The following is a 13,118-nucleotide window of genomic DNA, read 5'->3' as shown; positions in this document are numbered from 1 at the left end:
ACAAGAAAACACTTGGTCTCCCTGAAGCAAGGAGATGTTAGTATTTCAATTTAAGGCAGAGACAGAGAGGATTAAACGGCTGCTCTCTAAAATGGAAATGCAGGGCCTGTGCGTTCACGGCTTGTTTTAATTACGGACTAATTTGCATTTACCCGGTTATAATTAGGCAAAAACAAAATCAACAAGCTTTTAAATAAAAGTGTGACTAGTTCAAATGAGAGAAAACGGCAATGTTGTAATTTGCTGGTGTACATGCATCTAAAAAAATAAAATAAAGGGAACAACTTGGACTCCCTGTTGGGAATCAAACCGAGACAGAATCCACTGTGGAAAATAAATATGACTTAACGGATCTTTATTGGATGAACATGTATGTAAGGGCGGTCGCCTTAAAGATACATTCAACATCTCACTGTCATTTTGGAGCTATAAATCCACATTTCCTCTCCAAAAGAATTATTATAATAATAATAATAATTAAAAAAAAATGCTTTGACTCCAATATCAAGCCAAGTGCTGCGGTTCAAACATGTCCAATATCACGACAATGCCCAAGAGAGGAGGTCTGGTTGGAAAATGTAGAGGCTAGAATAATAATATCCGGAAAACAAAGTGCACCCTGGACGGACGCCCGGAGTACTTCTGCATCTAGGTTTTTAGATTTAGTTTTCCGAGACATTTCAAATTGCCAAAACATATATATTTTTTTTTTGTCTGAGTAAAACAACGTATATAAAAGCTGAACTTTATGGCCAATTTGTTCTCTTTGGAATATTTGGAAAGATTTACATACAGTTTTTTTTTTCTTTTTTTTCTCCCAAAGTGGTAATAAACAATTTCAAATTCGGAAAAAACACCAACTAAACATGGTCACTGTAACTGACCCAAATACATATTTACATATTTCAGCTCCTCGGTGCAGCTGACTAAAAATCTCTGTCATCCTAAAATAACAAATTTCAGAAATAAAAACTATACAGGATTTGATTGGGTCGGAGGTAAGAGGGCACTGCAGGCAGTTCCTGTCGGTGCCCCAGAGGGGAAAATATTCCTCCCATCCAGAGAGCTGGTGGTCAAAGGAGTTTGGTTGAAATGACTTTTTCTCTTGTGTTGAAAAACAGTTCTGTTAAGCTCATCCAAGAAGGGGGCGTCTTAAAAACCCATTCTTCGTCGTCAGGAAGCTGCTCCCGACGTGTTCTCTTCACAGGACTCGAGGACTGTTTCTCTTTTCTTTTTTTTTAAAGTTTTCTTTTTAAAACGGGACGAGAGGGAGATGAAAAAGAAAAAGGAAAAGGAGAAAGGAAAAAAAAAAAAAAAAAGGTCCAATTGGTGAGCATTGCTGCTGCTATCTTGTTATCTTATGGTTCATAAACTCTTTTTGTCTTTAAAAACAAGCAATAAACTAATCTGGAAAAATACAAATAAAAAGACGAGGGAGCGAACGAGCAGGGAGGGAAGGAAAAGGAAAAAGGAACAACAACAAAAAAAAAAAAGAAAGAGCCTGATCACAAGACTTGGAACCTCCAGGAGGCCTGGTCTTTGTAGTCCAAGCAGTCTGTGGTGTTAAAGTTGAGCTTCCACGAGGAGGCTGCAGTCTGCTCTTTGTAATCCAGGCAGTCAGAGGAGTTGAAGGCCAGGCCGGAGCCTCCGTAGGCCTGGTGGTGGTGGTGGTGGTGGTGGTGGCCCGACGACTGGCTGATGTGGTGGTGCGGGTGGCCCGACATGGACGAGGCCGTCATGGGGCTGAGCTGGTGGGGGTGGTGGTGGGAGTGCATGGGGGCCAGGTAGGAGCCGCAGTCCACGCCGCTGAAGTAGGAGCTGGAGGGGGCGGGGTAGCCCTGGCCGTAGCCCGGCGTCTGGTTGTAGGACATGGGGTAGGAAGTGGCGGCGGCGGCGGCGGCGGAGCCCGACATCGAACGCTGCATACAGGAGGCGTTGGACGGGGGTCCGGGCTCGGGGAGCGGCGCCACGGCGGGAGCGGGGGCGTTTCCTGGGGAGATGGCGGGGCTCCAGATGGAGGAGACGGTGCTGATGGAGGTAGAGGTGCTGCTGAGCGCCGCCGGACCCGTGTGATTGGTGGACGAGGAGGAAGAGGAGGAAGAGCCCGTGCTGGAGACGGCGGGAGGCGTGAACTGGCCGCTGCTCTCGGACCCGGTGCTCTCCCGGGCCGGAGAGGACTTCTTCTTGGGCGGCCTGGCTTTGGCGCTGCTGCCACTCTGCTGCTGCTGGCGACACTTGGCCCTCCTGTTCTTGAACCACACCTACGACGGAGAACACCAGCCAGGAGTTAGAAACCGGACACAGCACCAACCTCAGCATTTCATACCAAAAAAAAAAAAAAAAAAAAAAAAGGAGGAGGAGGAGGGGAAAAAAAAAAAAACCCTCCTGGGCCACGCTGGGAGTACATTATGGAGGAAAATTGGGGGTTATTAGGCATCAAGGTTCATTTCCACCCCGGCCTCTTCGCTTGGACCGGCCGGGGGTCCAATTTCATACCTGGTAGACGGCTCTAAGATAACAGGCTCTTGGGTTTCACCACACAGTAGGTAACTCGAGAGCGCCGAGAGGGTAGGATCGTGTAGAGCATTTTGTTTCACACACACATTCTGAAAATAACTCAAACTGTGTGTGTGTGTGTGTGTGTGTGTGTGTGTGTGTGTGTGTGTGTGTGTGTGTGTGTGTGTGTGTGTGTGTGTGTGTGTGTGTGTGTGTGTGTGTGCGCACTGCCTTGGTTTTCCCCCCTAAAGCCTTTCAAGGAGTCGTATTTGTTCAAAGTTGTCGTACACCAGTGAAATGTTCGGCGAGTGTTTGCAGAGATAGTCCCGGCCTCTTCAGTACAGATCCCACATTTCAGATCAGATTATTGCTGGATCGCATTAAATAATAAACTAATTATCAGCTGATTCTGCTAAAATAAATAAATAAATAAATACAAAAGAATTCTTGTTTGAAATGTAGTTTACATCAACATGTACAAACTGTTTTGTCTGTTGGAGGCTAATAAAGACGTGAAATAATGTGCTGTTGAAGTTTGTGTGACTGAATAAGGAGAAATGAACCAGTAAACTGAGCTAAAACAATAACAAAAGGTTCAAGAGATTTCAAAAAAATCAACAACAACAACAACAACAACAACAACGGCCGTCTCCATCAGGCTGCCTGTTCTCACAGGTGACACTTTACGGTCACTTTCCCAGTAATTAATTATCAAACTGGTTTGTGTAATAATAATCAAAGTCTTAACTTTAACAGTTGTAAGTCTATATGCTCGTTTCTGTCCTTCAAAAGGGGTTTAAAGTCTGTGACGTCACTGGTTCCAGGCCTCAAATGATCTAAAAAAAAAATCACCCATCTCCTTTTTTCCTCTTAAATGAGTGAATTAAACGAGCCTCCGTTTAGAATACATGGAGAAGTACTATGGAAATATTTATTTATATGAATACTGCACAAATTACTGGACACAGTCGACGGTATTGCACGTGCTAGCTAGCCAACATGAACTAATTAACGTTTAATCACAAATTACGTCATTGACGGTCCACGCGGATGAAACCGAAGGAAAAAAAAATAAATTATAAAACGTTTAAAAATAAAATTTCTGCACTCAAAACTTAACTCGACAACTTGCGAGAACATAATTAGCTGATATTACTTTTTTTTTTTTTTTTTATTTTTATAATTGAAAAGTTTAAACCGTGTCTTCAGAAACACGTGGAGTTAGTTAACCGGAGCTGGAGGCTCATTTACGGTCATAAATTGAATCGTTGGGAGATTTAAAAGCTTCTTTTTTTTAAATTTCTTTCTTTCTTTATTTTCTTACCTGGACTCTGGACTCGGGCAGGTTGATTTTCAGCGCGACCTCCTCCCGCATGAAGATGTCCGGGTACCGGGTTTTGGCGAACAGAGCCTCCAGGATGTCGAGCTGGGAGCGGGTGAAGGTCGTCCGCTCCCTCCGCTGCTTCCTGGGAGTCGCTGCGGGAAAGAAACCACCGGAGAACCGTCAATAAAAAACGGAAATCATCACCCTGGAAATAACCATTTTCTTTTCTTTCTTTTTTTTTTTGTTGGTGTGAGACAAACATCTGTTCTGCTGCAGATGAGGTCAAAGCAGCTGAAAGTTGACACGACTAGAAAACAATTAGGATTTTTATTGTTTTGTTTTGTTTTTTTGTTTGTTTTTGTAGGCCACATTAATTGTGTTGTTGTACGTCCTATTATTGAACATTGTTTTGTCATTATTTGATCGTAAAGTGGTCTTGCTGATTCATAGTTTCTATCTTTCTAAACACACGGACAAGTTAATACATTAATTGTACAACAGTGAAGAGCACTGGTAAAATTAAACAACTTTAAAATCTCTATTAATGCGCAGCATATGCTTCTATGTGTTTTTATACTGCCAATTCATTATTAGTAGGTTATTATTATTTGTATAAAAACATTTTTTAAAAGCGTATTTTTCAGAATGTTTTTAGTCATTTTCTTCACTTTGATGAAGCTCGTGTTTACTGGTACAAACTGGATGCAGGTGATATTAACCTTTCAAAAGGTGTGTATTGATGTGTGTTTAAAGTGTGTGTGAGCGTGTGTGTGTGTGTGTGGGGGGGGGGGGGGCAGGGGGGGCTCTCCTACCTGGGTAGCCCACTGAGGGGTGCAGCAGGTCCATAGCAGCGCCGCTGAGCCCCAGGCCGTTGACGCCATAAGGGGGCTGTTTGAGGTAGGACATCATGCTACAGGCGGTCACTGCTCCACCCAGCTCAGGCCAGTTTGGTTTCCCCCGATGCTGCAGCTTGGCGGGACAGGGGAACGAGTCTAGTCACTGCGCACACACACGGGAGGAAATATTAGAAACATTTCAGTAAATAAATACACGAGGTTTGTGCGTCCAGGACGGTAAACGAGTCTGAAATGGACCTGAACAATTTAGAAATGTTGTTATCCAAAATCTGAGAAACAATCTCCCTCCATGGTTTTTATTTTAAACACTTCATATATAAATGATATTTGTAATTTTTTTTTTTTTTTTTTTGCCATCTCTTTTAGAAAAAAACAATTTCCTAATTTTCAATTTATGAGACAATTAAAGCACGAAAACGCAGAGAACTAAAGAAACCTCATCACATAAGGTTCCCAAGAAATCTTACAGTGAATATATTTGGCGACAGAAAGATATAAAACCGTGAATTTCGTGCAGCATAAATTCACGGTTTTAAACCAGAGACGCACATTGAATCCCTTCAGTAATAATCGGAGACTTCAGAGGATAACGGGGGTCAAACGGCTGCAAAAAAAAAAAAAACGCTCCAACTCAAAAGACCACAGGACAAAAAAATGATAAAGATTTTTTTATGAAGCAGAATTTATTCCCATTTCAAGCCTGACAGCTCCTCACAACCGTAAAAAACAACAACAACAGATAAACAGAAACTGCAGGAAACTGGAGCAAGTTGGAAATAAATGTAAATAAATCACAGCTTCTGCATGTTGACCTGCAGCCTACATTTATTTATTATAGAGCACCTGCTGTTTTATACCTGCAGAATATTATTATTATTATTATTATTATATTTCCTGCAAGCAATTTCCTGTAATATAAACGTGTCAGTCACAGTCTTCTCTCAGTAATTAATAATTAAAATAATAATGACTGACCTTTACTGTGGGAGCACAAGTCAGTGTAAAAAAAATAATATATATATATATATAGATACTGAACATGTATTTTTTTTTTCCAAAATTGTATACATTTTAAAGTCAGTGATATTTTATAACAACTGTAAGTAAAAAAAAAAGTTCAAATAAAAGCAAACTTAATAAAAAATAAAACTCGGAGGCTGCTCGGAAAACAACATCAGTGTGTTTGGTGTGTGAAGGCCTGCACACACACCGTCACGCGCTCCCTGGATTATGTATATGCGGTTTGATAATCTATAAAAATCACATCTGTACTCGCTCATTCTGTTTGTTTGGGGTCGTCAGACTTTGTGTGGATTTTGACCACAAACCGGACTCCTGCGGATCCTCAGTCCTCTTCAGGAACCAACTCGGTCCACATCAGAATTAAAATCCACCAACCAAAGCAGCCGGCTTCTATTATTCTGCTTTTATGGGATCTGAGGAATCTTTTATACTCTTTTATTTTTTTTGACAGAATTAATCAGTTTCCTATTTTAACACCTACAAAGACGAGCAAACCAAACTCAACTGAATAAAAGTTAAAATTATGTTTTGATTTTTTGAATTTCTACAGAATAAAAGACAAAGTGCAAACTTCAATTTTATATAAAGCACAATTGTGATTTTTCTATCCCTTTTGTCTCTTTTAAATAATTAAAAGACGTACGTGTGTAATAGATTTAATTCTGCTGGAAAACGAACAAAGTTTATCCAAATATTCAACAACAGCTCCTGGAAACATGAATCTGACCCGTTTAATAATCTACAGTTTGATTTTCAGCCGTCAGTGCAGGATGATAGAATCAAACACACAGCCCTGAAGTTTAAAGGCTGCGAATTAAATTAGAGAGATTATTTTCACAATGAACCAAAACCGAACCCCAACTAACTTAAACGCGTCTTCCAGCGGCTCTTTAAACTGCGTTTCCAGCTCTGGCAGGCCGGAGTGAAAAGACGAGATCTCGGTGCAAATGAACTCAATTAGAATTTAGATTAGACCTCCGGGGAGAGAGCGTTTCAGGAGGGCTCTTATCAGCAAAATAAATTAACAAAAACCAAAACACGCCTCTCCAATTATCTACTAAGTGCTTCCAACGCTTTAATGGCCAATTGCTCTCAATAAAACTCGACTGGAATGAATTGGAATAGAAATATGAAAATTATCTACTCAAGAGGAAGTTGACTCAATTTATCCGGTTCAGACTGAAGCACTCGGCGGAGCAGATTAATTCATATCTCCGCAGATATTTCGCAACATCGTGCGGCGGTGGAAATTGAAATCAAATTCATGTTGGATTTTAACAAGAAAAGACTTTAAAAAAAAAAAAAAAAAAAATGTGTTTGGAAAAGTTCCGTTTCTGCGTTCGGGAAGCGCAGGTTTGTTGCTTTGGAGTGAAAATGCGCACAAAGCAGAGAAAGAAACCAGCAGAAAGTTTACCTTGTTTATCTCCTTCCCTTCTCCCGAGCCCTCGGACCACAAGAGGCGAGTAAAATTATCCAGCAGCAGGAAGTCTGCGGGGCACAAAACTCGAGCAGCAGCCGCAGACTTGCTCAAAAACAAACAACAGTGCGCAAACCAGGCAGCATCACGGAGAAAAGGCGCAGGCAGGCTGTCGGCACAACGGGCGTCACCGCGTCCTCGGTGCGGTTCCGGCCGTTTTTACAGCCAAATAAATCAAACTCATTTGCTTTCAGGGGGCTTGTCGTTGTCTGTCAGAGGTGATTTCTAATGGAGACGGATGGAAGATTGATCACCTTCTCTCCGCCCCGCGCCTCTATGAGCGGAGGATCACCTGCGGATCCGCCTCCTGCAGCCAATCAGGGCGCGTCCTCGTGCTGACGGACGGCACGCACGGCCTATGGACGCGCAGAGGCAGCCGGGAGAGCCCACTCCCACTCCCACACCCCCCCCCCACCCACCCCAACCCCTAGCACCCCCCCACCACCACCACCTTCCTCTCGGTCCGGGTCCCGAGACCAGAGAAACCACAGAGCGGTTTTAAAAAGATGGAAGTGTTTCTCAGGCCTGCAGGAGAAGGCGCTCCGGAGGCTGCAGGCCGCTCTGCTGCTCGGAAAGTGCGCAAAGGAAGAATTTAAAGGATGTGCACATTTCACATCGAGACCTTCTTGTTTTATTATCAACATGCAAGCTCTTTAAAAAAACAAAAAAAACAGAAGAGGAGCATCTGTGAAGCCTCGACATGAAACTAAATCTGCGGATTTTTCCTTCATCTGAAACATATTTTCTACTAAAACTGAGTTTCCTCGCTGCATTTTTTTTGTTGTTTTTTTCCTTCTTCTGGTGCGTCAGTGTTTTATTTTTCCTCCACTTCATGATTCAAAATGCTTCATGAGAAGTAAAATATCAGAAATAAAGAAAAGTTATTCTTTTTTTTTTTTTTTAGGCTTAAAACCGCCTCAGTTTGACAGAAAGCAGCGAGTCAGTTTCTCCACAACACAAAACACATTCACCGAAAAGGCCGCAGCGCCTCGCGAGATTTTTTTTATTTATTTCAGGTCTTTATTTCTGTTTCTTCTATTTGTTCAGTTTTTTCATTCAAACTGTGAACGTGAGGGGAAAAAAAAAGAGGGAAATAAGTTAAATTTATCCATTTTGATTTTTATTGTGATATCCCCCCTCTCTCTCTCTCTCTCTCTCTCTCTCTCTCTCTCTCTCTCTCTCTCTCTCTCTCACACACACACACACACACACACACACACACACACACACACACACACACACTCTCATGAATATTAATGAGGTTTAATCCCCATTTAGAATTACATTTGAGGATGGTTGACGTAAAGTTTAATAGGGACAGACCTCCAACTCACTGCGGAGGAAAAAAAAAAAAGAAGAACCCACAGAAGAAGAAGAAGAAGAAGAAGAAGAAGAAGAAGAAGAAGAAAAATGTGCACCAGAAGCTGCGGTCACTGAATCAAATCCTGCGGGTTTTAATGCGTTTTTAACGCGTCACACTCAAAACAAACAGAATATTTTTGAATGTCTTGGCCCGCGTGGCGGTGAGGGTCGCGGGGATGCAGCTCTGTCTTTGTGGATCTCTGCAGAAAAAAAAAACTTGTGTAAACGAGCTGAAAGCGAGCTAATGTTCAGAGAGAGAGAGGGAGAGAGAGAGAGAGAGAGAGAGCAGGGATGGAAATTACATTTTTACGTGTGTGTGTGTGTGTGTGTGTGTGTGTGTGTGTGTGTGTGTGAGGAGGGAAATCAAAGTGTAGGCCGATGGGACTTAAAAGTCATCGACGAGAGCACTTTGACAGAAAAACTTAGACATCAATAGTCGGAGGAGCAAAAAAAAAAGAAAAGAAAAGGGAACAAAGTGTTGGAGGCCTGCAGGGATGCTGCTTGTTGTGGAGGCACCTGAACGCACCTTTCTGCACAGGAACGAGGTGTGCTCGTGCTTTTACGCACACAAAGTCCAACATAAAGCAGACACATGTGAGCGCGAGGTGGAGCTCAGAGAGGGAGGGACATCTTTTTTTTTAGGGGTATAATTGATTTGTGTTTGTGGATGGAGGTCAAACACTTTCACCTTTTATCCATTTATATTTTTATTTCCACCACATGTGAAGTCCGAGCAGTCAGAGGGCCGAAATATCAGCACCCCTCCTCTCCTCTGCGCGCGCGCGCGAACACACACACACACACACACACACACACACACACACACACACACACACACACACACACACACACACACACACTCTCTCACACACTCACACTGGTTCCGTTAAATTATGCAAAAAGGCCATTCAACAAATATGGCCCTCACAACACAAAAGAGACGGTTTATTCTGACATATCCCCGCGTTTCTTGTTTTTTTTTTTTTTTTTTTTCCTCCTCTTCTCTCGATGTGAGTAAGACCCCGAGATAAACCCCTGAACAAGTATCAAGTTATCAAGTTGCACCAACCTTTTGTAATAAGAGTATTTTGTCTAATCCCAAATTGCAGTTGAATTTTCTTAATGCTGAGCTGGTAAAGCCTGGGATTAGGCGGCGCGGAGAGGAGGGGGAAAAGTTTTGTCCCTTCAGCCGGCAGGATTGGAAGCGGGGATCTGCGGGGATGTTGTCGGTGCTTATTAAAACGATGATGCATAAAACACAGTTGTTGCAGGAGCCCCGGCGCCGCACGCGGAGCCCCGGGCTCCCTCAGGTGCAGAGGCTCGGACGGCGGCGGGGCGCGGGGAGTTTAACGCAGAGGCCGAGCGGCGCGCAGCACCTGTGAGGTGAGGCCAGGAGACATCAAAAGCTCAGGAGATAATCCATTCAGTTGAAGGATCCTCAGCTGCACAGCAGCGCCGCAGCCGCCGCCGCCGTTTTTTTTTTTTTTTTTTTTTTTTTTTACGCAGCGCTTCTCTCTTATTCACAGAAAAAAGGAAACTGACTCCAAATGTTTTTCACTCTTTCTCCTTCAACTGGAACATTAAAGACAGCCGAGTGATGCTGCAGAGGTAAGACTGGACTCTTTCAGCCATTTTATTTTCCCCTAATTAAAAAAAAAAAAAAAAAAAAAAAAAAAAAAAACATACAGGAAAAATGTTTAAAATATCGGATTAAAAGCCTGAAATGATTTATTTAATTAAACCTTAGAGCAGTTTTGCGGTGTAGCCGGACTGAACAGGATGACAGAAATAACTGAAGTGGATTTAAAACCGCAGCAAGCGTCAAAACTTTTTGGACAAATGCAGGAGGAAAAAGTTCAAGTTTTGCGCATGAACAGTTGCGTCAGAACCAAATTAAACAGCCTTAATAAAATATTTTAACATTTATATGACAAGTTTAAATCTAAAGGAGAGATAGTGCGAGTCATTTTTAAGGTTTTAACACACACACACACACACACACACACACTGAGACACAGAGCTTCATTCAGTCCTCTGGCCGAGCTCAAGGTCCTTCACCGTTTTAGCTTCTTTTTTTTATTTTTTAAGCCCTGATAATACAAACTAAAACAAAACGCCTCGGGGGACGTAACGTGCGTAACGTGCACGTACGTACAGTCGGTCCCAAGCAGAGAAGAAACGAATCAGCAAATTAATGTGAAAGTATGAGAAAGGCCGGGCAGGACGTCTGCTGTCACAACCTATTTCCCCGCTTTAATCGGGGATGGGTGGCTGCCTGCAGGGACGGAGCGGAGGGTTCAACCGCAGACACTTTGTTCATCCCGATTTTTATTACAGGGACATTTTTCACACTTAATTTCACGTCTGACATCACGGCAGTAAATTAGTTGCGAGTTCAAAACGGCCGATTAAAGGCTGTGAAATATTGTTACGGATGTGGAAATTAATTGTAGTAGTTCCCTCCCCCCCCCTCCCCCTCTCCCCGACCCTTCCGGTGGTTCAGTCCCTCTTCTCCGGTTCCTGCACGGCTGAGGGTTACCGAGCCTCTCCGAGCTCTGCCCCCCGTCTGCAGCGCGCACAGGAGCGGCCCAAAGAGAGACGGAGAGACGGAGGGGGAAAACATCTGCTCCGGACAAAGTGATTTCTCTAATCTTCCTCAGAGGAACCTGCTCAGCAACCGACCTCAAACAAACACACACACACACACACACACACACACAAAATCCCACTAACACCAATTTTAATTTATAAACACGCGCAGGTCGCAGGGGAATTGAACAGAGCGCCGAATAATCAGCGAGGCTCGCTGGTGGAAGCAGTGATAGGAGCCACTTATGTGCAGCCAACGGCGAGCATGCATTTCAATAACTTTCTACAATTATGAGAAAAAAGGAAGAAAAAAAAAAAAAAAAGGAGTTTGGTTTGAATCACGAGGTAAAACCGAAAAACTGCCGAAGAAGAAGAGGAAAGAATACGTTTCTGAAGTGTGTGCAATTATGAAAAATAGAAACTAATTAAAACACTTGGATTAAAACTCAACATTAAATAATAATGAAACTGTAAAAATGCTTCTAATTCAAACACCTGCAGAGTTTTTATGAATACAAAAAAAAACAACAAACAAAAAGGCCACACGTTGCCTGGTGGAGTATGAAATCATAAGGACTTTATTACTGAAGACTTGGGTTATGACACTGGAATAAATAATCAGATAAATGTTCACACGTAAAAAGGACAGCTGCACCAGATGTGGAGCTCTAAGAAATGCACGTGGAAGCATATTTTTTTTAATTTTCTCTTCTTCTGAATACAATAAATAGAAAAACCAAAACTTTGTTGAGCACATGAAACGTGATGGTAGGTTCATTTAACAAGCAGCTTATAGAACAAAACGGCAATAAATAATATATATATTTGTTGTTTCTGACTGCATGAATCCTGAAAAACAAAAACAAAACAAAAACAAAAAAAAGGAGGATTTTGGAAGCTGTTGGTGAGAGCAGTGATGAAAATATACAACACAAGTGTTTTTTTTTTTTTTTTTAACATCTTTTGTTTTGGTAAACTGCTTTCAAGCCAAGACGATAAAAAAAAAAAAAAAAAAAAAAAAAGAATAGGAAAGTTAAGATTTATGTCAGATTTATGAACAGTAATGCAGTTAAGATATTTTACAAGTAAAAACTTTAAAGTGAAATAATTCAAAGATACACAGTCAAGTCATGAAGGAGCTCCAAAAGACCGCCGTTATAACGACTCGTGATGTTTCTCTGAAACTGAAATATCAACCCCTCATCATCATCATCACCTCAACATGATGAAGAAAAAAAAAAAAAAAAAAAAAAAAAAGCCCCCCCCCCATGCTGTACCTCAAACTCCTGGTCTTTACGTACAAATACACACCGTCAGGTTTATGTTACATACGGGTACCGCTCTGGATGAAGAAAAGAATTAAAATAAAAAATAGAGTTTGAGTATAAAGTTTGTGTGAAGGTGTCGCAGGGCCTCAAAACAAAAACCACCTCAGGACTCAGAGGACCGAGAGACGTCTAAAAGCCACTATCAAATAATAATAATAATAATAATAATAATATTAATAATGATGACGATGATACATTTCTTTGATCGGCTACATTTGTCGGTTGTGTTTGGTGACAATCACTGAAGGACACACTTCTCCTCCTTCTTGGCCATCTTGCCTTTGTTCTGCTCCAGCGTCCTCTCCAGGTGCTCGTCCTCCTCCTCGGCCCTGCGGACGGCAAAAGGTCAAAAGGTCAGCTGTGTAGGTGGAGGAGGCAGGTGGCACACCGATCTCTCCTGTGTGTGTTTTTTATTATTCTACTTTAATGTTTGTGACTCTGCTTCCACGTTAACTTACTCTTTCTCCTGGGCGTCCAGGTCCCGGACCAGCGCGTCCCTCTTGTTGACCAGGATGACCAGCTCGTCCAGCAGCAGCTGCTCACGTCTCTTCTGGGCCTCCGTCTTCTGCCAGTCTGCAACCAAGAGGAACAAAACCACTCAGACCTGGAGACGCTGAGGAGGACTCCTAAAAACATGGAGACGCTGAGGAGGACTCCTAAAA

General features: G+C 42.3%; 2 protein-coding genes across 8 annotated transcripts in view; both read right to left on the bottom strand.

Annotated features, from left to right (window-relative positions):
• Window positions 1-338: 338 nt before the first annotated feature.
• Window positions 339-7,376, bottom strand: otx1 (orthodenticle homeobox 1). The gene is made up of 4 exons (XM_069712902.1): window positions 7,115-7,376; window positions 4,633-4,819; window positions 3,821-3,972; window positions 339-2,261 (listed from the first exon to the last, which is right to left on the bottom strand). Exons 2-4 carry the CDS (start codon window positions 4,727-4,729, stop codon window positions 1,506-1,508), a joined length of 1,005 nt encoding a protein of 334 aa, XP_069569003.1. The 5' UTR covers window positions 4,730-4,819; window positions 7,115-7,376; the 3' UTR covers window positions 339-1,505.
• Window positions 7,377-11,683: 4,307 nt separating this feature from the next.
• ehbp1 (EH domain binding protein 1) overlaps window positions 11,684-13,118 on the bottom strand; it is a 139,181-nt gene continuing 137,746 nt past the window's right edge. For all 7 annotated transcript variants that reach the window (XM_069712872.1, XM_069712871.1, XM_069712873.1 and 4 more), the window contains 2 exons: window positions 12,915-13,029; window positions 11,684-12,785 (listed from right to left, as the gene is read on the bottom strand). In XM_069712872.1, the coding sequence (XP_069568973.1) occupies window positions 12,695-12,785; window positions 12,915-13,029 (206 nt within the window). In that variant the 3' untranslated portion in view covers window positions 11,684-12,694. The remainder of the gene's footprint in view (window positions 12,786-12,914; window positions 13,030-13,118) is intronic.

Source organism: Brachyistius frenatus, unplaced genomic scaffold, assembly GCF_029030835.1.
Source record: "Brachyistius frenatus isolate BFR_SWC_R1_liver_20210118 unplaced genomic scaffold, ASM2903083v1 Contig_113, whole genome shotgun sequence".
Lineage (NCBI taxonomy): Eukaryota > Metazoa > Chordata > Actinopteri > Embiotocidae > Brachyistius > Brachyistius frenatus.
The sequence above is the reverse complement of the archived record's forward strand: the minus strand, read 5'-3'. Positions and strand labels throughout refer to the sequence as shown.

Coding starts and splice junctions, on each gene's coding strand:
- otx1 (XM_069712902.1), bottom strand. CDS start 4,729: ATGATGTCCTACCTCAAACAGCCCCCTTATGGCGTCAACGGCCTGGGG. Junction 3,973..4,632: donor CCCCTCAGTGGGCTACCCAG/GTAGGAGAGCCC, acceptor TCTTTCCCGCAG/CGACTCCCAGGAAGCAGCGG. Junction 2,262..3,820: donor TGCCCGAGTCCAGAGTCCAG/GTAAGAAAATAA, acceptor TCTCCGTCGTAG/GTGTGGTTCAAGAACAGGAG.